The sequence below is a fragment of the Sycon ciliatum genome, chromosome 4 (assembly GCF_964019385.1).
Source record: "Sycon ciliatum chromosome 4, ocSycCili1.1, whole genome shotgun sequence".
Classification (NCBI taxonomy): domain Eukaryota; kingdom Metazoa; phylum Porifera; class Calcarea; order Leucosolenida; family Sycettidae; genus Sycon; species Sycon ciliatum.
In genome coordinates this window covers 21105495-21131074 of record NC_088646.1, presented here as the reverse complement: position 1 = coordinate 21131074, position 25580 = coordinate 21105495, and the positions used below count along the sequence as shown (strand labels likewise).

General features: G+C 48.4%; 2 protein-coding genes across 2 annotated transcripts; one reads left to right on the top strand and one right to left on the bottom strand.

Moving 5' to 3' along the window:
- Nucleotides 1-1196: 1196 nt before the first annotated feature.
- Nucleotides 1197-3757, top strand: LOC135814978 (uncharacterized). Its single transcript, XM_065328188.1, has one exon. It carries the CDS (start codon nucleotides 1593-1595, stop codon nucleotides 3414-3416), a length of 1824 nt encoding a protein of 607 aa, XP_065184260.1. The 5' UTR covers nucleotides 1197-1592; the 3' UTR covers nucleotides 3417-3757.
- Nucleotides 3758-4842: 1085 nt separating this feature from the next.
- LOC135814977 (pre-mRNA-splicing factor ATP-dependent RNA helicase PRP16-like) lies at nucleotides 4843-25551 on the bottom strand. The gene is made up of 23 exons (XM_065328186.1): nucleotides 24984-25551; nucleotides 23813-23927; nucleotides 22925-23031; nucleotides 22482-22540; nucleotides 21635-21790; nucleotides 20731-20916; nucleotides 18392-18550; nucleotides 17816-18055; nucleotides 16836-17243; nucleotides 15244-15355; nucleotides 11852-11914; nucleotides 11396-11551; nucleotides 10745-10845; nucleotides 10183-10229; nucleotides 9716-9878; nucleotides 9126-9290; nucleotides 8569-8717; nucleotides 8104-8158; nucleotides 7724-7858; nucleotides 7440-7565; nucleotides 7089-7184; nucleotides 6190-6308; nucleotides 4843-5625 (listed from the first exon to the last, which is right to left on the bottom strand). Exons 1-23 carry the CDS (start codon nucleotides 25363-25365, stop codon nucleotides 5559-5561), a joined length of 3366 nt encoding a protein of 1121 aa, XP_065184258.1. The 5' UTR covers nucleotides 25366-25551; the 3' UTR covers nucleotides 4843-5558.
- Between the last annotated feature and the right edge of the window lie 29 nt (nucleotides 25552-25580).

Genomic DNA, 25580 nt, shown 5'->3' with positions numbered 1-25580 from the left:
TCGAAGCCTCGTTTATACCGGTGCTAACCTGTAATGGCTATGGCCAACACGACGAACTGTACACACACATACATTCCGATAGTTGTAGTGTGGCCGAACGTAGGGAAGCCAGTGATAAGCCTAAATCCACGTCGGCCATGCAGAGATTATCACTGCGACGAAAGATGTAATACGGGTACCGGTGTTCAAACTTCACTTTGACCCGACACTGCGACAGGCCTACGTCATCTTCCACCCTTCAAATCCGTGATGTCCATGTTCAACCTTTTCTTACCTTACCATAACACTAACACTAGTAACAGAGTTGCTCGCTTGTTGGAACATGACAAAAATAGAACATCTCAAACGAGAACGTCGCTATTTCCCAAAACTCGCAAAAGCGATCCGAGTAGAGTATTCCAACTCATGTATTCGGGTCGGGGAGCTCGCCTGACCTTGGCTCGCGTGCGGCCAAAGCCTCAACACAAAAAGTCAAGATGGGTTCAACCTCAAGGTGAGAGTTCAAAGTGTTATGCTTGTGGCGTGCACTGCCGGATGCCACTGCATCTGACTGTCATAGCGCTGTCTGCGCGGCGCTGGTGCAGCGCAAGCTTGCAAGGTCGTCATAATCATCATCGGTGCGATAGGTCACAGGTGCGCGCGCGCTCAGTCGCTGAAGATCTATGTGTGCAATTATTTGCATACATCTTTAGAAGTTTTAGTACGTACATTGGTGATCTACAGGGTCTAGCACTAGTAGCAGTGTATGCAATGCATGGTATCAAAATCAGCGAGTTCACGACTCCCTGAAACAGTGAAAATACATGACTGCAGTAAAACTCACACCACAATTGGCAGTATCGCAAGTATCACAAGCATACTCATACTTCATAGTGTGAGTAGGGAGAGTGAAACAGACTGAAGCTTGCACTGCAAGTACATGATTGTACAATGTAGTTGTAGTTGTAGTGAGCCGGGAAGAAATAGGAGCGAGGCCAACAAAGTTACTTCGATGTACATGATGTGATCGTCTACGGATGGGCACCATCATTGACCGTGATTTAGCTGTGGCCAAACCAGATGAGGATAAAGGATGATGAGATCGGCGAGAATATCGATGGTGAGCATCACAGCCAACACCTGGGCGCGCAGCTGAGCTAGATAGCAATGCAAGACGTAGTAGGTCTACGGAGTGGAGCGCTAGCAGGGAAAGGGACGATGCACGAGCTCGGAGCGGACGCATTGGGAAGCGTGCTGCTACTAGTTGGCCGGTTGCCCTACCGCCGATGGCCGTCGAGATAGGGAGATGGTTGTGATAAGCTAATGTAGAGCTGAGGCAGCACTAGCTATGGCGGCTTCGCGCCGTATCACCTTGCTACTCATACTGCTAGCGCTGCTCTGCAAGTTGAACGTAGATGGAAGAAAAACAGCAGTTCGTCGAACTTCTTCGTTTATTCGTGCGTTGCTGCTGCTGGAAGCGCTCCAACTAACCTTGCGTTGATCTGGAAAGAAAAGAACACAGTAACGGGTAGTTTGACCGCCAAGGGATACCTCTGCTGCTGCAGCGTCTGTTGGTGGATTTGGCAGCCACTGTTGCTGCACGTTATTACTGAATGAGGACGGCACAGAAGAACATCATGTGCCAGCTGATACTGGCAATGGCGCTGATGTTCAGCGCCAATGCCTATGCACAGATGCCGCAAATGCCCAACGGGATGATGAACTTCTTCCCACCAGGCTTCCAGTTCCCAGGGGGGTTCCCTGGCGTTGGACCAATGCCACAGTTTCCAGGACAGCCAGCAGGACAGCCAGCCGGACAGCCAGCCGGACAGCCAGCAGCTCAGCCCCCGCCGCAAAACAAGCAGCCTGTACCAATTGGACCAGGTCCTCAGCGACCAGGGATGGCAAAGCCAGGAGCGGGAGCATCACAGCCCGTGCCGGGAGCGCGCCCTGCTATGCTGCCAGGTGGCCAGGTACCACCGGGGTACAAGGACTGTGCTGGCACACCGTACGACACGGCCAAGCAGGTCTGCTGCGGTGGCTATGTCATGAACGCCGATCCAAAGCAGGTGAAGTGCTGTGGCATGGAGCTGATCGAGACCAACAAATCACGCTGCTGCAATAACCAGCCGTACGACTTCACCACGCAGGTGTGCTGTGCGGATACGGGTGAGCTCTCTTTCCTGCCCGGTGGCGAGAAGCGGTGGGTGTGCTGCGGCACGACCACCATCTCCCTGATCAGCGACACGCAGGCGTGCTGCGGGGTGCGCCGCATCTACGACCCCAGCACGCACTACTGCTGCGAGGGCAAACGCACCAAGCTGGACAGTCTCAAGTACAAGTGCTGCAACACGAAGGGCACGGCGCCGGGTGGCGAGACGCGCTTCCAGTTCTCCACGCACAGCTGCTGTAACTCCGGCACTGAGGTCACCCTCGGCCAGAGCTGCCCGAAGGGTGAGCAGCCGTTCGACCACATTCAGGACATGCACAAGCCACCGCCGACAGCCGGTGAGAAGAGCACAGGTTCAAAGTACTGCGATGGAGCGGCATATAATGCTGAGACGCAGTTCTGCTGCAATGCCAAGGTGGGCGACAAGGAAACTCATGAGTGTTGCGGCGACAAGCACCTCATCTCCAAGGAGACTCAGCGCTGCTGCAACAGCCACGACCCATACAAGTTCCAGTATCAGGTATGCTGCCCGGACAATGGTCAAATCCAGAACATGCCAGGTGGTGAGAATGACTGGGTGTGCTGTGGCACCACCACATTCCTACGCAACAGCAAGACGCAGGCATGCTGTGGAACACGCCGTATCTTTGACCCGTCGACACACTTCTGCTGTGAGGGCAAGCGCACACGCATCCAAAGCATGAAGTACAAATGCTGCAACACGACTGGAACGGAGAAGCGCTACAAGTATGCCGAGGAAGTTTGCTGCCATAGCGACACAACCATATTCAGTGGTTCGACATGTCCACCAGATCCAAATGCGGCCAGGAAGGCTCAAGAGGCAGCAGCAAAGAAGGCAGCTGAAGACAAGCTTCGACAAGAGGAGCAACGCAAGAAGGAGGGAGAGCAAAGAGGGCAGCAGCCCCAGTTTCCTGGTGGCATGCCTGGAGGAATGCCGGGTGGTGGTGGTATGCCGGGTGGAATGAACCAGCTCCAGTTCTTCATGTGGCTTATGCAAATGCAGCAGCAAATGCGACAGGCTCAGCAGCAACAGCAGACTCCAGTACCACAGCAGCCACCAGCACAACAGAAACCACCAGCGCAACAGCAGCCCCAAACACCAGCTGGCGGTTTCCCGGCTCCGGGTGGCATGCCGTTTATGATGCCGGGAGCTGGAATGATGGGACCTGGGATGATGCCAGGGATGATGCCTGGAATGATGCCTGGAATGATGCCTGGTTTCCCTGGGAAGAGGAAGAAGAAATAGACTCAAGCCTGCCGAACAACAGTTTGCAAATCATTAATTTGAGAGAGGGAGATGCATGTGTGGAAGTGAGAATGATAGCATATGCCACAATAGTGTTATTGCATGCACGACGGAGCATTCTGAAGTCCGCATATTGATTATTGGAAAACATGGCACACGCGTTATCAAATTGACCTATCGATACAGAAGTATAATTATTATCAGTTTCAACTTTTTTTTATTCAATAATTTGAAGGAGTTACAAAACTTGTATCTAATTCTGTATCCTAATTCTGGCCATGGCAAGATTTAAACCTATCTATATAATTATGTCTATGATGAAACATGTCTTTTACTTCGAACGTGCATGCGGTTGGTGATCCGGCGGCATCGAGGCACATGCAAAACAGTTCATTGTTTAGCTTTCCAAACCAAAGCACACCTACAGCTTTGTGAACATTTAGATCACCTGGCTCGGGATCGAAGCACCGATGCAGAGTGTTTGTGTGCTCCACTCTCACAACAAGAACACGTCCAGAAGTCTGCTGTGAGCATGGTGGCTCAGTAACAGGGTCCGGCGGATTCTGCCGGCAGAAAAATTGGCAGAATTCGGTACTTTTTCTGGTAAGTTTCATGCATGTTTGGTATGTGGATAAAGAAATGGAGCAGAATTCGAGGAATTGCCTGCCATAAGGTTTGTATGGTTTTGCCAATTTCACTGCTTTTCGAGCAGAATCTGCCAACTTTTCGAGCAGAATCCCCCGGACCCTACATGTAGTACTGAGTAAAGGCAGGAAGAAAGGCAAAGTGACAGGAATGCGGTCAAGGCACTGCATTTTGCTGAACAAAATCAGGAACGGAAACCCCAAAATATTGCATGTAGTCTGAGCACAAACATTTTTATAAGTTACACATGATCTAGTATGGACACAAGCTTTCCAGGTCTCTCCAGCGGGTGGAAAGCCCACATTTCCAGGTCTCTCCAGCGGGTGGAAAGCCCACATTTCCAGGTCTCTCCAGCGGGTGGAAAGCCCACATTTCCAGGTCTCTCCAGCGGGTGGAAAGCCCACATTTCCAGGGAGTACAAATTTTGCTAACACAACACTTGTCGTGGCCAATGACTACCGGTATACTTTGTTCAACTTTTCACAAAGCCAAAGTTCACTGCATGACAAATCCACATGCAATTTATTATGGTAGTGAACTTGTTTTACTTTGAGACTAAAGAGCTGTACGAACTCTTTGCTTACCAACTCATATCGCACGAGCTCACAATAAAAGCATTGGTTCACAAAGGAACCATGCATCGGATGCAAGCAAACAATTACTTCGAAGTAATTTTTGTGTCATGGTATGCAACATGACCTGCATTATACATGTGTGTGAGGTGCAACTGCCCAGCGAGCGGATTGCTTGCACTGTTATACACAGGCTACATGGCCACCACTTCACTAAGAACCTCTACATCAGTCAAAGCAATATTCACGAGACTAAAGAAAGCATGAGTTTTATGCTCAAGTGGATGGTTTTACCTGGCAAGAGGATCATAGGATCATGATGATGATAAATAAAATAACGTTATCAGAGCGAACAAATGTATAACTGGAGGGCAGCTCCTACTTGGTTGGTCTTGTTTCATGAGTTTCGATGTGTAAGCAAAAAATAAAAAGCACAAGAACTCCAAGCAGCTCAGTGAGTAATAAAAAAAGGTAGGCAGTGAAATCAGTGATTCCACTAGCCAATTACCTATCTAGCTGGTCTAACGTCGGTCAGAGAAAATGTTTCTCGGTTGCTGCCAAGGTATCCATCACATGCTAGTCAGCATGCACACGTTCGCACTAACCAAAGTGCAGTGATGTGCAATGCTGGCATGCCGCTGTCCTACGCATACACTCACAGTATAGCTAAAGTGCAATGCTGGCGCATAGCTGTGGCATAGCACACATTCACACCAGCTGACGTGCAATACTGGCGCACGTCACTGTGGCATAGCACACACTCTAACTATCTGATGTAAAAAAGCTAGCGCGCCGCTGTAGCACAGCACTACGAACCCAGCCAGAGGCAATCCCACAGCAACGGGGCAGATCAGATCAATGACAATAACACAGCAACGAGGCAGATCAGATCAATGACAATCCCAAAACAGTGGGGCAGATCAGATCATAGGCCGATGCGGTGCGGAGTACGGCGAGGTGTCTGACTGTGACCTGGTGTGTCGATGCGTACCCTGCAAAGCACACAAGCATGCAACAATGTCAAAGTCATTTCCCACTGTCTTGTCGCAAGTCAAAGTCTGTCAGAATTAGCAGTGAGACTACATAGCACACTGTACTGACCCTCTCCTCACGATCCTGACAAACTGAAATGAAGCTGAGCTCTACATACTACTCAGAGTACAATCAGTACAAGTACAAGTACATACATGGGGATGGGCACATGCAACAGTTGCGCAGTGCACATGACACCGCTAAGTATATTACTGTCACACGCCTTCTTTTAGGTAAGCAATATGATTGTACCAAAATTTCGGTGTCACAGGCATGAGTGGCTACACAGTGCATACTCCAATGCCTTTTAGGTTTTAGCAATAGTTAGGTGCCTGGTTTCACTACCGGGATAACTGAAAGTGAAGGGCTACACAATAATTGGACATAGATGTCTGGCACATCTGTAATACCTGTACTGAAGGTCGAATATTACTGGCCAGCACTATACAACGATCAAGCTACAGTCTGCAGCACTTAGGACATCTCAGCGCAGTACCAACTGCCAAAACAAGACCATGGCTTACGATGGTCCGACGGACGGGGGTGCATCTTCCTCCTCCTTGCGTGCCTGCAACCGTTCAGAAGCATCCTTCATCTCCTGCTCCATTGAGCGGACAGTGTCCTTGGCTTCTTTCTTCTTATCCTGTACCCAACAATTGGTCAACCCACCGAGAGTATTCAAGAGCAAGCATTGCAACTTCATGAAGACAATGACGCACACCAGTCGATGAGGATTCTGGTGGGGTGAAGGCTTACCCATGGCCGCACCGGAAATTCACCATCTTCATTGACAGTGAGCACCTTCCTGAGCCGTGCCATTCACACAGAGCAACTATGCCTTACGCTGTGTTTACATGAGAAATTTCAACCTGGGTCGAGTTCAGCCCGGGTTGAAAGTCTGTACGATAGACAAAATAGGGGAGCGTTTACATGAAGACAGTTGACCCGGGTCAAATACTGATATGCCGCCAAAAGTCCACTTCTAGAGTCCTATATGGTCACGTGAATCCTTTCGCGCGAAATTTGCATGTGCAGTGCTGTTCAAACCTGGCGCGAGATACGCACAGAAGTACGTTAGTGTGCATGTCCTCGTGGACGTTGAGATGACGCCGGCGAGAGAACGTCTTCTGGCAGATCTTGCAACCCGGGTCAAGCGTAATGATGCGTCATGTAAACGTGCCAGTCAAACTGTGTTCATGGCGGGTTGAGACTTGACCCGGGTCGAAACGCCTCATGTAAACACAGCCTTAGCAGTTAGCACTTTACTATGCCTTGGCACTCGTCTCCAGTATCACTATCGGGAAGTTGGTAAACTTCCCTAGCACCATACCAACATGACTCACGCTCTACTGCTACACATAGTTAGCAATCATTTCGAAACCACGTGAGAGAAAGAAGGGGTGAACAGGTGGGAGGATCTTACAGCACGCGATCGATTAGACTCCTTGATGCTGAAGAACATTGGACCGAGCTCAGCCAGCCATTCGCCATCCACCGCGGTGACACACTGCATGTATTCCTGGACATGAGCAAGAGAGAGAGAGAGAGAGAGAGAGAGAGAGAGAGAGAGAGAGAGAGAGAGAGAGAGAGAGAGAGAGAGAGAGAGAGAGAGAGATAGAAGGGGGGGGGGGCTGCTAAGAGACAACTAATGATGACAATCTACTCAGAAATAGTGATATTTTCTGCATTGCCGACCATGTAAGAGCATATCGGAAGTATCATTCGGACACCGTTTCGTAAGGGCCTGGGTGCTAAAGGGGTCAAAGTTACTTACTTTTGAGGTCATGATCAACTCGTGATAGACAATGTAGTCCGGTGTGAAGCCCATACCATACAATGCACTGGTCGGGTGCAAGTGACATGGCATTCCTGTCCGGCAGTTGACATATTCACCGATGCCCTACACATCACACAAGCACAGCAGCGAGCAATGAAGTGAGAAGCCCGTACTGTAGTGTAATCAAGTACAGAACATGGCACTGTACGTGTACCGGTGAATAGAAAATCATCACATCACAAATTCAACAGAAGAACAGTCTCACTAGGACAGAGACTAACCTTCAGCCTTGCAGCCTGGAAGAAGTACGCCGAGCTAATGCACTTGCGCACAATGTCCCACTGTGTGTTGCACGAGATCAGCTCCAGTTTCTGTTTGTCCATGATGTCGTGAAGTTGCTGGCGCACCTCGCGCACCTGCAGCACATCACAATGGCACCAACAACGACAACATGAGTCTGAACCAAGCCATTGCTTGTCTCATGCTGGCGGGCACTGCATGTCCAATACCAATGGCATTATGTATACACCTCAACGTGGGCAATGAGCGGCGGGCAGTGAAATCTGGACCAGCCGTTGTCATAGTGCAAGCGTTCACAGTACAGTGTACGTTGTACATGCAAATAACGCAATGGACTGTATAGGTGTGCTTAGCAACCTACCTTGCGCATCGCCTTGGCGTGTATGAAGTGATCGTTGCAGTAGCGTGCACTGTACCTGTGACAGCAGCAGCAACAGCAGCAACAGTAGCAGCAACAGCAACAACAGCAATAGCAGCAGCAACAGCAGCAGCAACAGCAGCAGCAACAGCAGCAACAACAGCAACAGCAGCATCAAGCACAGCCAACACAGTTTTTAACTACGTACATGATCGTATAAGTACACAGCTCACAACTATCCCAATGTGCATTGAATACACAACAAAAGCTTTTTTTCATATCGCAACTCTTGGTCTAGCCGTTGAGTGTGTGACAGTGCAGACGCATAAAAGCATTACACTACCAATTACAGTGGTGCATGTACATTAGGTATGTTGCAAGACGGAAAAGAGAGAAACGGAGTGTCAGCGATTCAGCAACCAAGCACACACACACAATACATGAACAGAACAATATGGACAAGCTTACGTATTTGACTTCCACTGTTGGTAGACGTGCAGCAAGGTGAGATGGTCACTCTCCGGAACTTGGAACTTCTCTCTCGCTGCATCACTTTCCTCTTCGCGTCCCTTCGGACGGTAGAAGATTGCTGGCACGGACAGCATCGACACAATGATCTACCAAAAACACATGCACAGAACACATGCAAACCAAGTAAGGGAGATGCACAAACAAGAGAATAGAGGAAGCCATGCAACTGTGTGCAATAAAGACAAATTTCGCGGCTCGCACGAGAGTCTGTCAGACTGACTTTCCGCATCCGCAGGAACGCCACCACCCACAGGCATCAAAGCACTGGCGCAGCTCTTACTTGCAACGTGGTGGGTGGTGAGTAGATCAGATACACCGCAAAATGGTATAGAATGTCAAAACAATATACCTCCGGCAAAATCTGCTGCGGCATATGCAGAAGGCTGCACGGCACTTGCTTCAAAACCCCTCAACATGTAAGGCAGAGAACCAAAAAACAAAGAGGAGAAAGGAGAGAAAGCGAGGATAGACAGGCATCACTACATGCGCCTTACCAGGATTTCCTCACTACAGCCCATATCCGTGGCGAAGATCAACATTTTGCTAAGAGCTGGGTCCAGCGGGAACTCCACCATCTGGCGGCCGAGCGGAGTCAAGTCACCAGTATTGTCCAATGCACCAAGGATCCACAACTGGTACATACTGTTCAAGATGTTGTCCTGTATGGCCACAAAACAGAGAAGACAAAGCAGGTACATGTACATGCACATCTGTATTGTATTCGGGACAGGGCTTAAAGGCAGTGAACGATACGCCATCCGCTCCAGGTGGTTAGGCTGTAACACTTGTAAAAACCCACCAACCGTGCTTTGATAGCAATGAAAAAGAGTGCAAAGTTGTTGAATGACAGTATATTGTACATGTATAGTAATGGCATAGGCTGGACCCTCTTCACCGGTCTTCAGCTGACAGGAGCAGCTCTACCACAAATACTATAATAGTATGCCAGATGGTAATCATGAACTGACACAAGTTTTCGGCAAGAGAGCGGTCACGTGTGTACATGCAGTGACTGCAGTTGGGCTAGAGGTACTTCAGTGTAGCTTGAGCTATGCTTGGAAGTAGCTAGCGTCGCCCTGCCTACCTGTGGAGGTGGGTCCATGAAGTGGAACTGCAGCAGGTCATGCACATGCAGACTCTTCAGAAGCAGCACAACGTTGGCCAGGTTGGTTCGCTGGATCTCCGGCACAGTCATGGCCAGCAGGTCGCGCTTGTAGCAGTTCTCCGAATAGAGGCGATAGCATTGACTGCGAAACGACAAACAAGAAACACAGTATCCACAGGATTGGTCTAGAGTAACTTTAGACCGACCCACTTTCAATCAACAGTATTCTGAGGCCCGCTTTTTGTGTGTGATAATAAACTAGTACTATCTACATGAAAGTAAAGGAAACAAGAGTTTGTGTCTCTAGCCCTATAATTTACTTACCTCGAAGTACTACCTACAAGTTTTTGTAATTGACTGTAACCTGGCACATGTATTGTTACATGACACACGATGCCTATGGGCACACAATGGAAACACTATGGGCACATGGCCACTTCTCTTACCCTGCTCCGGTACGTCCCGCACGGCCTGATCGCTGATTGGCGTTGGCCTGGCAACAAGAACCGGCAAAGATTCAAATACACACACACACACACGCATGTGCACATAGACGTTATGCCATGACAATGACCTGCAAATCTAGACTTTGTTGTATGGTGTGTGTGTGTGTGTGTGTGTGTGTGTGTGTGTGTGTGTGTGTGTGTGTGTGTGTGTGTGTGTGTGTGTGTTGTGCGTGTGTGAGTGCGTGCGTGCGTGTGTGTATATATGCTCATCCAGCTGTACAGGGCTCTGAACTGTTACATCACATGTCATGGACGAATTGCAAAACAATATACACATGTTCAGTACATATAGTCGCTCAACATCCAGAATTCGATAGAATTTCACGTCACTAACCAACGAAAATCCGGAGATTGCTAAGTTTCAGTGACGTCAAAATAAGTGGCCTTTAATTAATACAGTAAGTCAGTATACACTATGGGAGAGAAATGTCAGTGCACTGATTCTTGATGATAAAATCAGATTGATCAATAGCAGCAGCAGCAGCAGCAGCAGCCTCCTTACCTGGCTAATTGGGTAAACCTGCAGAGCGTCCATACCAATGCGGGGATTATAGACTTTCAGCTTGCAATAGCCGGAATCCACGACGAACATGATACCATCAACTGGACAGACACAGCAGCACTAACCATGTGTCAGGAATCTCATCTCCAAGGCAACCTACCCGTAATTTCCCCCTGGATTAAGACGCATCCAATTGTAAGTTGCACGCCCATCTTCAGGTCTCTGACGTGTACATTCAACGTGTGCACTTGAGTGATAAAGCACAATCGATTGTAAGTCGCATCCCCTTCTTTATACTAACCATGGGGTTCATTGTAAAAAGTATGTGCAACCAACATTCGGGGAAATCCAGCAAGCCTAAAACGGTTTGTATTTATTATATTAACAAAGTGCTCATGAAGTTGCCTGATAAGTGCTTTTTCGGATAAAAAACTTGGGAGTAGGAATAAAGTTCCAGTGGAACGTGTTGTTCTCCTTTGAATGCTAGTCTAGGATTGTATGTGAACAAAGGGCTCAATGACCTTCCTGATAGTAAAGTGTGCAAGAACCAGAGCAGAGCGATACAGTCACGGCCAGCTGCAATACAATCGACACACGGCCGAGGCTAAACAAGCCTCGTCACCGTTGATACCAAATCACAATGGAGCTCACCTGTGAGTGAGGTTTCAGCAATGTTGGTTGCCACCACACACTTGCGCACGCCATCCGGTGCTTTCTGGAAGATCTTAGCCTGCAGATCGCTGGGCAACTGAGAGTAGATTGGCAGAATAGCAAGTGGAGGTGATTCTTCCAGGCTCTCCAGACGGTCTGAGAACAAGACAAGAACAGAGTGAAATACAAAAAGCACACACATGTACTTTCAGTACACGACACTGCATGGTCAGTTGCTCAATACAAGGAAAGACAGTTGTTGTGGACTGCGTTTATAAGGACTTGCAGTCACTTCCACTTCAAACAACTTCAAACTACAGTGTTTGGATGTCAAAGAGATTGCAAGGCAAATAGGAATTTACTGCAGAGAATAGTAGCAATGGCATTAAGGATAGTGCTCCCCTGAGTCCACCACACGATACATGAAAACAGGTGTGCTCGTCTGAGCGCACATACCAGCAATTGTCTCGCAAGTTACTTCAATCTCTTCTTGGCCAGGCATAAAGATCAGAATATCACCTACGGACAACATGCAAACAAACATCACAAATACATTGTAATTAAACACTTGCATGACAGAAGAACAGATATACACTGTAGGAGCACAGCATCAACCCTGCACACACTTCGCAATGTAGTCACGTCTGATTGAGCTTGGAGAAGTTGCATGACCCAGGCACAGTTCAACGTCCCCCCCTCATGTACATATCCATCTAACCCTCATGTGCCTACCCACCAGCACTCCCTGTGTACCTACCCATCAGCACTCCCTGTGTAACTACCCACCCATCATGTACCTATCGTGACCCGAGGTCGACGACGCGCAGCAATTGTGACCAGCTTGGCAGGCGAGTAATCGGCACCAGCTGACAAGCGTTCGGCAAACTGATGAGTCGCGCCAGCACCACTGCAGTACGGTAACTCACTACATCATTATGACTTCATATAAGTACATAGCCTTGCTCACTTACAACATTATATAACTGCTATGAAACTGCAGCAATCTGGCGCCCTATTCTCCAACTGTAATGCAATCTACTAGTATCTTCTACCGTTCTTACATTCTCTTATCCCGCCGTTATGAGGTGCTCAATTATGAAACTAGCGCTTTACCGTTACTTCTCCCCTTGTCCCGCCGTCTAATATGACTAGTGAGTACAGTATGTGTGCTCTGATTGGCTGTTGTTATCAATATAAGTCCCTGCTTTGTTACATTCGTTCTCTCGCTCCGGCACTGCTTCCTGGCTGTTATCTCCTCTATCTTATACTACTTCTGACCTATCTACAAGGTAGGTCCTTGGAAATGGAACTCTTGGTGGGCTGTTGAGTGATGGCGTGCATATATTGTGCACTTGGGATTCTGGGTCTTGCTCACACTTCGTGGCGGCCCTACTTAGTGTTGTTCGCAACGCAGGCTTTTGACTGACCCTTGGCCTTGGGGTCGGGTCATGACATTTGGTGCTGTGACCAGGATCCGTCACTCAATGTGGACTAATCCTCGGTTCTTTTCTGGCGTGACGTTTTGTCTTATCCAGAATGGCACAGGAAATGATCGAGGAGATCAACTCCCTCACCCAGGAAGCAGGCCAGGGGCGAGAGACCCCAACGATGCAGTGCCTCGAGAGGGCTATTGTATTGTTCGAAGGCGTTGGGCGGCCAGATCAAGGACGGCATGTCCGAAAACTGAAATTGGACTTGGATTTTCTGGCACTCATATCCTTCCGGATATTGGGCTGGCATGCCGGCCATCGCACAGAGGAGGAGAAGGAGGAACCACCGAGAAAGAAAACTCGTAAAAACTCACGTTAACCCAAGAAGGATAAGACCCCGAAACCGAAGGACACAGAAGAGATGCCGGTAGACTTGCCGACTACCCCGGACAAGTAACTAAGTAGGCGGAATCTTTATTGAACACAATTGATAATAATTATTGTTGATTCAATAAAAGTGGCTTATATCTAAACTAGGGCTGAGTCGGGTAGCATTTTCTTCGGGTATCTGGTTGTTTTCCACGGGTAGTGTAGCAAGAAGGACCCATGAGTGTGTGTGATTCCCGGTAGCCTAATCGGTAGGGCACTGTCCCGGAAAGACAGGGGTGCTGGGTTCGAATCCCGCTCGTGGATCCTTCTTTTGCAACATTGGCGCCTGGCAATGGCTCGAACCCACGACTCATCGGACCCCCCGCGAGTAGGTACGGCGTGAGGACACAGCCTATTGGAGCGGGGGAGCAGTGTAGCAAGAAGGACCCATGAGTGTGTGTGATCCCCGGTAGCCTAATCGGTAGGGCACTGTCCCGGAAAGACAGGGGTGCTGGGTTCGAATCCCGCTCGTGGATCCTTCTTTTGCAACAGTAGCACGGGTACTCGATCGGGTAATGTTTCCATGGTAACACCACAATGCACCCCTTCCCTTACATACTGGGTAGACATGCGGAATATTACATGAATTTGTACACATGCACTGCACATGATGTCATCTGCGACTTCGGGTTTTCGGGTACTATTCTGCACCCGTCTACCCGTGGTCCTCGCGGGTACCCGACTACCCGTGCACACCACTAATCTAAACCTGTTTGCGCTCTGATCGCGTGTATGGTGAGGAATGGAGGCTAGGACCAAAACTGTGAGGTAGTCTCATTTCTTGAGATTGTTTGGTCAAGAACCTGGCGGCATGTATAAGCCTATGATACGTGGAACGAGGAACCTGGGCATATATCTAGAACCAACGGGTCATGACATACCTATCCACCACCCCCTCATGTACCTATCCACCCAACCCCTCATGAACCTATCCGCCCACCCCTCATGTACCGTAATGTCGCGTGCATTAGCCGGGGCTTATATGCCTATAAGCCGGTGATGGAGTCAGGCTTGTACACAAGACAGGCTTATACACGAGACAGGCTTATATGACAAGCACCACTCAATGACCAGGCTTGTATGCGCAAACTGCTGACTTGCTGGTGTTGATTTCCGCATCTTCCCACGTTTTCCGCGTGTGCAAGTGTACGGTACCATGCAAACATGAACATGTAAAAGGCGCGCTCACCAGTCTTGCGTAGTAGCCCGGCTTACGCACGCGACACGTGGCGCGTCTCGTGTACTGGCCCGGCTTATGCATGCGACAGGCCTGTACGCGAAAAGCTGTTGCAGATTTCATGCTTCTACACGAGACAGGCTTATGCACAAATCCGGCTTATGCACGCGACATTACGGTACCTATCCACCCACCCCCTCATGTACCTATCCACCCACCCCTCACGTACCTATCTACCCACCCATCATGTACCTATCCACCCACCCCCTCATGTACCTATCCACCCACCCCTCATGTACCTATCCACCCACCCCTCATGTACCTATCCACCACCCCCTCATGTATCTATCCATCTACCCCTCATGTACCTATCCACCCACTCCCTCATGTACCTATCCACCCACCCTGCATGTACCTATCCACCCACCCTGCGTGTACCTATCCACCCACCCTGCGTGTACCTATCCACCCACCCTGCATGTACCTATCGACCCACCCCCTCATGTACCTACCCATCCACCCTTCATGTACCTACTTCAGTACATGTACCTATCAGCCCCCTCATGTACCTATCCACTTGCCCATGCAGTGCATCAACCCAGCTATCATCATGCACACCTACCTCTCCACACGTGTACGCGTGCACCTGCATACGTGATACGTATCCTTCTCTGTAACCATTAGTCCGTCCGCCATATGCACGCACGCATGTACGTATCTTCCATTGACGTGTGTATCCATCTGCCACTTGTGTACCTATTCATCCACCCATCTATACAGCCAGCGTTGCAACTGGTCACCCATGCACTCACCTTTGCTGGGAGTCAAGTGTAGCTGCATGGCTTGTCTGACTGCACTCTCAATGTAGTCTTCCACGGATGTCTTTGTATACATGATGTCCACTGGAAATGTTCGACCAGGGATCTACCACACACAAAGGCAACAACAACAATACAACGAAACACCACCAATACCATTATCAGCACTAGCACCACTCAGAAAATAATGCCCACTGAAAGTGCATGCTCAACACGCATGCCCACGCAAGCATGCACACGCAAGCATGCACACGCAAGCATGCCCACGCAAGCATGCACCCGCAAGCATGCACACGAGCGGCACATCCATAGCATGCTCACAGGGTCCAGTGTGCAATTGCTATGGACAGCAACCATCATGTGTACTGCTCCTTACCCAGACACACACGTTACTCTCATGTTAGAGTCATACTGTTAGGGTACCCCGTAAGAAGACCTTGAGTCTGTGGGGACTGCCCTATTAAAATATGAATAAATAATAATAATAATAATAATAATACTAGGGCTTGAATTATGAAAATGCTACATTACAGCCAGGCCAGAGTCCTGGCAACGCCGTCCTCTGGATCTACTTCAATCCAGTTATTTATACCGATCCGTACACGTTAGGGTGGTTTTCCTTGGCACATCTACCAGGAGTGACTGGACAGTGCCCTCCCGGTCAGGGACCTACTCCTGGTACAGAAAGATTCAGACCTGCATGCGACGTGAGGGGCCTACTGTACACACCGCATACTGGTACCGTACTTCGCAAGGGGCAGAGTGGACCCAGAACGGTCCTTATTCGTCGTTATTGGTTGACTTCTGAAGTCATCACTTTCTAGCTTTATCTGTATGGAGTAAGTGCTAAGCATACTCAGCATCCCGGAGATAGAGCCATACAGCAGAGAATACAATACCGGTAGCACCTATTTGCCCACCCCCACGTTGTGTTGCTTCTAGGCCTAGCTGCTTCCCAGCTGCTTTTAGGGCAGGGAGTGGGAATTAGAGCAAGCTTGTCAAGTGAAGTACGATGCACAACGGTGCGAAAGGTCAGACATGCGGTGCTGGATTGTGCAGAGTTAGATCCACAGGAATGCCTGCACTTCCCATATACTACAGTGCCGCTCAATGAAATCCAGCCGCATCACTCAAGTTTGCGCCTTGCACCATTTCGCAGCCCAGTGTACGCAGGTCTACTAGGGCTGCGCAACGCCCGGCGCTTACTTGAGTGACGCGGCTGGATTTCATTGAGCAGTGCTGTAGTAGTGTGGACTGCAATGCATGCATCAGCTCAACGCTGCCCCCTTGACATATAGCATACTATACTATACACTGAAGTCATTTCCCACTGGTACGTAGACAGCCGACAGGGAGAGCAGAGGGAGCAGATCAACAGTACTTTACGGTACAAGTATTACATGCAATGCAGCCTGTGTGCAGGATGAACACAATCAGTACATGAACATGCAAGGACAAGTAGAGGGAGAAGTGGTTCTAATTCCTAAACGACAAACACTCTGCTACTGCCCTACTTGCCAAAGGAAAATTCTCCTCGTGCAGTATATGTGACTATAAGGGGGGGGGGGGGGGGGGTGAATTCTAACCTTGAAGATTGGCACGTTTCCAAAGAATGTCGAAAACTTGCCAGCATCCATAGTGGCCGAGGTGACGATCAGTTTCAAATCGTTACGCCGCGCGATCACCTCTCTCAACAGACCGAACAGCACATCAGTGTTGAGTGAGCGCTCGTGAGCTTCGTCCATGATGACCACAGAGTACATGTCGATATCAGCATCTCGAAGAGACTCACGCAGCAGAATACCGTCCGTCATGTACTTGATCTTGGTCTTCTTTGTTGTGACGTCTTCAAACCGGATAGAGTAGCCGACTTGGTCCCCGAGTGGCACGCCTTGCTCGTCGGATACACGCTTAGCTACAGACATAGCGGCCACACGACGCGGTTGTGTGCACCCGATCATGCCTCGATCACCGTACCCCTCTTCTAGCATGTACTGTACGCAGCATAATCACAGGACGCATAGACACCCCACGTGAGCACACACACACACGCACACGCGCACACACACACACACACACACACACACACACACACACACACACACACACACCAAATGACACGGATGGTCTAAAAACCAGTCAAAGAGGGAGACATAGAGAGAATGCATACGTACAGACAGGTGTGCAGAGCAAGGGATACATGCACGAGCTGCTGGGCAGTACCACTGTCTGGCATGATTCCCTCATGCATGTAACTAATTACTTATAGACCGTGTGTACAATGTCACAGTGAGGTCATACACATACATTTTCTGGATGAAATGGGTGCTTTCAAAGAGAACTGTAGTGCTGGTGCTTTCGAAGATATAAAAACAGCCCTGCACCCACTTCGTCCAGCAGATTTGTACGCACTTTGTACACACTTTGTCATTGTGCCCCCGGTCTAAAGAGCACCCTGGCCATAAAGTAGAGATTCCCATGGCCCTTGGCAGCTTGCTACCGATATACTGAACGTGCTACTGTGTCAAAGTATGGATATCAGACTATCAGTACCACAATGGCCTACCTGTGTTAGCTGAGTGGTCTTGCCAGAGCCTGTCTCGCCCACAATGACAACAATGCTGTTGTCGCGGATGATGCTCAGCAGCTCACTGCGAACAGCAAAGATGGGCAGGAACTCGCGCTGCTCCCGGATTGATTTCTTCTTGGCAAACTCACTGGAGGCACCCTGCCTGCCTTTCATGTGATCTGCAAACTGAGAATCGGACTTGTAGTTGACTTCCTTGGCCCCTAGAGACTTGGAGTCCTGTACACAACGCAAAGAAGACAGGAATCACAAGAGAGTGATCACGCCAGGTGCCAGGAATGGTACAACAGCCGAGTGATCACAGAGAAAGAGAGGTCTTGTATCAGCAACAGCACCAGCATCAGCAGTTGCCAAGAATGATACAACAGCAGATTGATCAGAGAGAAAGAGAGGTCTTGTATCAGCAACAGCACCAGCATCAGCAGTTGCCAAGAATGATACAACAGCAGATTGATCAGAGAGAAAGAGAGCGTCTTATATCGACAACAGCATTAGCATCAGCAGTAGTCAACACGTGAAGTGCAGGAAACAACACAGATGACACGGACAGCTCACATCATCCTCCTTGTCTTTGACGCCAAGCAGACCGCCTAGTTTAGTGCCCGCCAACTCCCAGTGCTTCTGCTGGGCTTTGACGCGCTCCTTCATCTCGCGACGTCGTCGAAGTAACTGACTGCCTTTGCGTGCCATCACAGCAATGTCCGCTGATAGGTCCTAAACATTCAAGGCCAGCACAGAGGAGAGACATACTAACTATCACTTGTGTTGTAATTGGAGCCATAGCTCGAAAGCAGATTAAACCGTCTCCTGCTACACATTAGTCCAACTTTTAGTGAAACTTCTGTGTAGTGTAACTCCAAGAACCATAACACTTCACAGCCAAGGTACTGTGTATCCATGGTCAAATGACTGATATAACATATATATGTAGGGCCCTCTGAAACAGTACACAATGTCCCGTACTATGTGATACCCAGAGTGCAAGTGTCGCTGTACAAGCCATCTGGCAAAGCACACCCTGGTACTGTTCCATACAACTACAGCCGTGGCAAGCCATAAAATTAATATGACCTATAAGTATGACCTCATGAATATCAATATCTCTACAGTCTGTTTCAAAAAGATTAGCAATCAAGTTTAGGTCTTAAAAAGTATGAAGATAAGGGAAATCTGGACAACAAAGTACATAAAACGGCTTGTTAGGGCACGGCAAATTGTTCTGTGAAGGTTTCGGAACAATTGGACCAACCGTTAAGGAGTTAGTATTTCGGCCAGGTTTCTGGCCTTTTCCCATGGTTTATAATTTGCCCTGGAAGCCAGTATCGATTTGTTATCAAAACCCACGATTTATCCCTTCCTTTTTGGCCTAGTGGTTATGAATGCTGTCTGCTGACCATGAAGTTGTGAGTTCAAATCCCAACAAATCTTCAAGTCAAACATTTTTTCTTCATTTTTTTCATTGTTTTGGTACAAGACAAAGAAGGTGGCTGCGCCAAGCGACTTGTTGTTGGAGCTCGCGTTTCCTGCCGAACTGACTGACACTTGAATGACTGGCTCACGCCATGTGAAGTTGTGAACACACACAACACTGAAACCGTGTGAGTGAACACGGAAGTCATTGCGCTGTAGCTACGTGTTGTTGAATAAACCGGCACATCGCGATCGATCGATTTCTGTTTGAGAATTATTTTAGTATTTGAAGATCGCCAATTTATTTGAATTTAGGAGTCAACGCCGTCTTCTATCAGCTTTCACAGGCGTCTGCTTTCTCAAAATGTCGTCGAAGTCACACGGATAACTTTGCCACTTCAAGGCCTTGGGAATGAGTCTGTGTCGATGCCGTTTTCGTCACATCGTGAGAGTAAATTGCATCCGCGGCAGCTCAAAGAATCTATTTGGTCACAAAACAGACGCATCCCGCTCGTCAAAATTTACCACACTTTCGACATGTCCTCTCTGACTCCACATCGATGCGAGGAAGATCGTCAGTGAGTTGTCATTTTTCATGCTTTCGCGCGGAATATTTCTTCGAGTTCACAGTGAGTTTTCCAGGCAGCGCTCGAGCGCTCATACGGTAAGACGGCAAACTCCCCGGGCGATCACCAGGATTGCTAATCTTTTTGAAACTGACTATAGGTCTGGCAAAGACGTATAGACTGCGCATAGCACGCCTGCTCCCTGTCACCGTGGAAACAACTGCACGTGGCCACAACGACATCCCAAATCAAGTTGGTATGATGTCTGTAAAGTGGCCATCTCTACACACCGGATATACCGGTAGATGCCTGGTCCCTGTGCTGTACACAACTCAGGGGCTCCACTGGTGAGTATACTACAGTTGCGCTCGGTGAAATCCGACCCAGAGTGAACACTTGGCGCCCTCATTTTGCACGGCGCTTGGCGCCCTGGAAGTGGCACGAATGCGGCTGGACGTACACATGTTCAAATACAATGATGTAATCAAAACTGGTACAGGGCGCCAGTTTTGCACTTTGGGTCAGATTCCACCGAGCACAACTGTAGTACGAAGTAGTACTGTATACTGTAAGCAGAAATATTCGTCTGGAATTTAATTTCGTCTTTTTCATCCAAGGAGCTTTTGGACTAAATTAAATGCCGGACTAATGTCGATTTGTCCAGCTTTTCAATACACTCTTATGATCCAATGGCGAAATTTACAACCGGACGAACTTCCGTTCTTTGGAGTTGGACGAAATTATTGACCGACGAAATGTTCTGCCTGTACAGTATACAATACTGCAGCTGAGGCATAGGGTTGTTGATGTTGACTTAGATTTAGATTGTGGAGTTGTATACACAGGCAAAGCTGCATTCTAATTCTGACATGAAGGGTTGCAGAAATGTACGTAATAAAATGTAAAGGGATGACTTGCCTTGATTGGAACAACGGGCTCGGGTTGCTTGGTAAACACGATGCGGCCGTCCAGGAACGGCGGCACTATGTTGTGAACCAGAAGGTGCACACGAGCTGCCTGCTCGTCTTCAAAGTCTTCATCCACGTTGGTGCGCATCACAACACCGCTGGTCAACATGCGGTTTTCCTCCCACTTCTCCAAGTCCTGTGTAAAATGAACACGAGCAAACCAGTCAAGGCACACATGGTGATCAATACACAGGAGTGCCATGTATAAAGGTGCACATGGTTTAATACACAGGAGTGCCATGTATAAAGGCACACATGGTTTAATACACAGGAGTGCCATGTATAAAGGCGAACATGGCTTTGATACACAGGAGTGCCATGTATAAAGGCGAACATGGCTTTGATACACAGGAGTACCACACAAGGCAGAACAACAGAGACCCAAAACTTGCTCGTGACTCAGAGTTTCGTGTTCAAAAACACTCATCAGACGAACAGGAGTACCATGTATAAAGACGCACATGGTTTGAAACACAGCAGTACCATGTACAGGGTCTAATAAAAAGGCAGTTGTAATGGGACAAGACACGTCATTAGACGCCTGGCCACATGACTCGGGCCTGGCAGCCCAGCACCATCCTGTTGCACCATGCACGCTCAATCAACCTCTGCCACAGTGGTGCAGTGTTCACTGTTCAGTGATATCACCAGACCCTCATGGTACCACAGCCGGTTCCAAGCAGAAATAATTGAACTACTGTTCAAGTATTGCTCCTGGGAATACTCCCCACTTCCACTGGACATCTTCCACAGGTAAGACGAAAGCACACCCATGAACTGAGCTAGACAGAAAGACAGGGAGTGGAGGTGCACGTGGCAAAAAAAGAAAAGAAAAGAAAAGAGAACAGACTAACCCGATTAATCTGGCGGCGCTGAGCAGATATTCTCTTCTTCATCTGCTGGGCCAGCTGCTCCTCCTTGCGTTTGGTGTACTCCTCGGATTCGCCTGCAAACGGATTGTTTGTGTCATCGTACCCACTGTCCATGTTGTACCAGAGACGGTCAAGTTTCTATGTGCACACACAGAGAAATGCAAACCCGGCGTAGAATGAATACCCAAGGCCTCTAACAAACCCCTTGAAACCTCCTGCATTCTCACAAGTAAAAAAACTGAACATTTCGACAATCCAGGAAAGATTGACACAGAACACAGAATCCCATTTGCAACGTTCCCTCGAAATAATGAAGATAGAACACAAGCTAAATCATCATATGTATTCCACTGGCTCCCAGCGAGGATCGTAGCCCAGAACAGGAGAGGAAATATATAACAATGTTCGTCTCCCAGTTTATTTCAATAAAATGAATTGAAATGGGTATGTCATATGCTAAACTAGGTGTCAAAAATGATTGACGCTGCTGCTAAAAGTGGCACACCTACACTTGACACCAGGCAAGTCGCTGTCAGAATTCATTTGGTGTGGACAAACTACAACTAAACTCGCCCGTTGCACGTTAGTAAAATTCACTACACTGTAGTAATACACTGATTGGTGTGGAAATCTACCTTGCTCACTGTTAGTGGAAAACACTTGAAGCTATTGGGAGTGTGAGCAGTCAATACACCATGACTGGGAATAACCTGTACACAATGTAGAGCCATGATCTGTGCCAATATAGTGTGAAACTAGTATCTACCCTCCACTCTAGCACACACATGATGACATGCACTGTGAAGTGTGAACTACACGATCTACCTACCTTCTGCTCTGCCTCCCAAAGCTCCTTATCAGCCGAGTCACTCACAACATGACGTTCAGCTGTGTACAGAGAAACAGAGTGAGAAGCATTACAAAGTAGTAGAACTCCACACCCCCTTCGCTTGCACACGTGCATGCACACAGAGCACACAGGACATATCAATATGACTTGAGCATTACAACTGGTATTGGAGGTCAGGTTGATATCCTCCCCCCAGACCAGAGACAACGCAAAACCCACTATCTACCTACCCCCCCCCCCCCCCCAAAAAAACACGCATAGACATAGACACAGACACATATACGTGCAGACACACAGCCAGACACAGACGAACGCACGCAGAGACATATGCAGACAGACAGACAAACACGCACATGCACACACACACACACACACACACACACGCTCGCGCATGCACATATCTGAACAGACTGATCACCTACAGCGTTCACTAGCTGAAGATGCAAGTTTAGGCGTTGCACCGGTCTTGTGACGATTGCGCTCCCAGGCATTGGTCTTGTGGCTTGGAGTTGGGAGGGGAGTACCGAAGCTGCAGTGAACACACAAGCAAGTTTAGACAGACCATATGTTGAGTATGCAAAGAAAGATTAGAATCATACAAAAATATGTGCATACAATGCGCCCAAATGCTTGCGCACCAAACACAGGCTCGCTCGCACGTACGCATGCACGCACATACACATACACATACACATACAGTTACACACACACACACACACACACATACACACGTGCATGCATATACACACACACACACACACACACACATACACACGTGCATGCATACACACGCATACACACATACATGTACAATGAAGCTCAATGAAATTCGATCGCGTGAATCAAGTCTGTGCCCTGTACTAGTTCACATATCCCAGTGTTCACCGGTCTGGGGCTACACAGCGCCTGGCGGCCATTGACTCTCTTGATCGGATTTCATTGAGCAGCACTGTACATACAAGTGCACACATGACAAAGGAGCTAGAGCAATGGTCACACACACTGCGCACTCCACACATGACAAAGGAGCTAGAGTAATGGCCACACACTGCGCACTCCGTACATGACAAAGGAGCTAGAGTAATGGTCACACACACTGCGCACTCCACACATGACAAAGGAGCTAGAGTAATGGCCACACACACCGCACTCCACACATGACAAAGGAGCTAGAGTAATGGCCACACACACTGCACACTCCACACATGACAAAGGAGCTAGAGTAATGGCCACACACTGCACACTCCACACATGACAAAGGAGCTACAGTAATGGTCACACTGCAGTGCACACAGACACAGGAAACCTACTCTGCTCCGGAATCACGCGCCGAACGTGGCGTGCCACCGGGTGTGTCCCATGCATTCCTGGACGGTGTGCCACCATCGTCGATGTCCCAGGATGAGCGAGACGGAGTCCTTTCATCTGCATCAACACAAGAAACACAAGAGGAAACTGTCTGAACGACTATTCCATTTCCGCTTCATGAAAGACTCTATGCCGCTACACCCAGCCTGGTGACTTCCATTTGAGAGATATGAGTAGGAAGCAAGACGTGACTTGGTCATAATGTAAATACAATGACCACTCGGAAAAAGGCTGCTGTGCTGGGCTAAGAAAGCTGAAAGCATAATACGTCTGCGTGCATGACTGGGGTCTATTTTGTAGAATTCATCTTCGACGGGCCGAGTCGAATGGCCTTGGTTAGGACGTAATAAAACTCAAGAAAAGAACAAGGTTATGGCTCCTCACAAGCAACATCCTCAAAGCTCTTCTACTAGTACTTCCACTGCCTTCTCATCAGGTGGAATACGGGCAAAAATAAACTGACCCAGCACAATGAATTATAAACAGTAGTGATGTGAAAACTTATAATTATCTGTGTATACGGAGTCATTATCTGTGTATACGGAGTCATTATCTGTGTATACGGAGTCATTATCTGTGTATACGGAGTCATTATCTGTGTATACGGAGTCAGACGGTTTTGGCATGCAGCACTGTTACAAGCTCGACCGTTTTACATTAAAAATTGTATGCGGCGGGCTGGCTGGATTCAGCGGTGCCATCAGTAGGAAGGGAAGCTGTATGGCGCATGTTCAATTGGGGAAACCTAACGAACAATACTTTGCAGCCCCCTCGGACAAAGATCATTCGACTCCACTTGTTGAACTCTATGAAACAGTCCCCAGTCCTACATTTACCAAACTTAACAATTATTCTAGAGCCGGTATGAAAGAGAGCGGTTCAAATATGGCGTGCTGTTAGAGAAGGATACGGTGTGTGTGTGTGTGTGTGTGTGTGTGTGTGTGTGTGTGTGTGTGTGTGTGTGGTGTGTGTGCGTGTGTGTACATGTGTGTGTGTGTGTGTGTGTGTGTGTGTGTGTGTGTGTGTGTGTGTGTGTGTGTGTGTGTGTGTGTGTGTGTGTGTGTGTGTGTGTGTGTGCATGTGTGTGTGTGTGTGTGTGTGTGCAAGACGTACCTTTAGATCGGTGCCTAGGTGTAGGTGTATCGTACCACTTGCCACTACGTCTCTCACTACCAGGTGTGTCTCTCATGTCACCACGACTAGAGCCCATTCCACTGTCTGCCCAACGACGTGAACTTCGGCCATGTTCGTGCCTTGACGAATACGATGCCTTAGGAGCAGGCTCGTGGCTGGATCGAGGCTCTTGTTCACGCTCCGCTCTCCTTTTCTCTGCTAATTGCTGCAGCCCAAGCACAGACCCTTTGCTGTCAGGCTTCTGAAAGACGTGAGATTCCCCACTAGAAGAAGCAGCTTGCTTTTTGCGAATGAACAATCCTCCTTTGCCAGATCCTGATCCTTCCAGACGATCTACTTTACGACCATCGAATTCAGACATGACTGCACCTCATAGTACGAAGCACTAGAATAGAAATTCACACCGTATAGTAGCTCGAACATCCAACAGCTATTACTTCTTACTTTGTGTTACAGGCATACTATTCGAGAGTCACTAGTTCAATATCACTTGGTGCAAACTGTAGTAGTATTAGTAATAACACTTGTAATTCATTGGGGAAATATACTTCAGATCAGATGTTGAAAATCAAATCT

Coding starts and splice junctions, on each gene's coding strand:
- LOC135814978 (XM_065328188.1), top strand. CDS start 1,593: ATGAGGACGGCACAGAAGAACATCATGTGCCAGCTGATACTGGCAATG.
- LOC135814977 (XM_065328186.1), bottom strand. CDS start 25,365: ATGTCTGAATTCGATGGTCGTAAAGTAGATCGTCTGGAAGGATCAGGA. Junction 15,356..16,835: donor GAAACGTGCCAATCTTCAAG/GTTAGAATTCAC, acceptor TGTGTGTGGTAG/ATCCCTGGTCGAACATTTCC. Junction 8,159..8,568: donor CAACAGTGGAAGTCAAATAC/GTAAGCTTGTCC, acceptor CTGCTGTCACAG/GTACAGTGCACGCTACTGCA.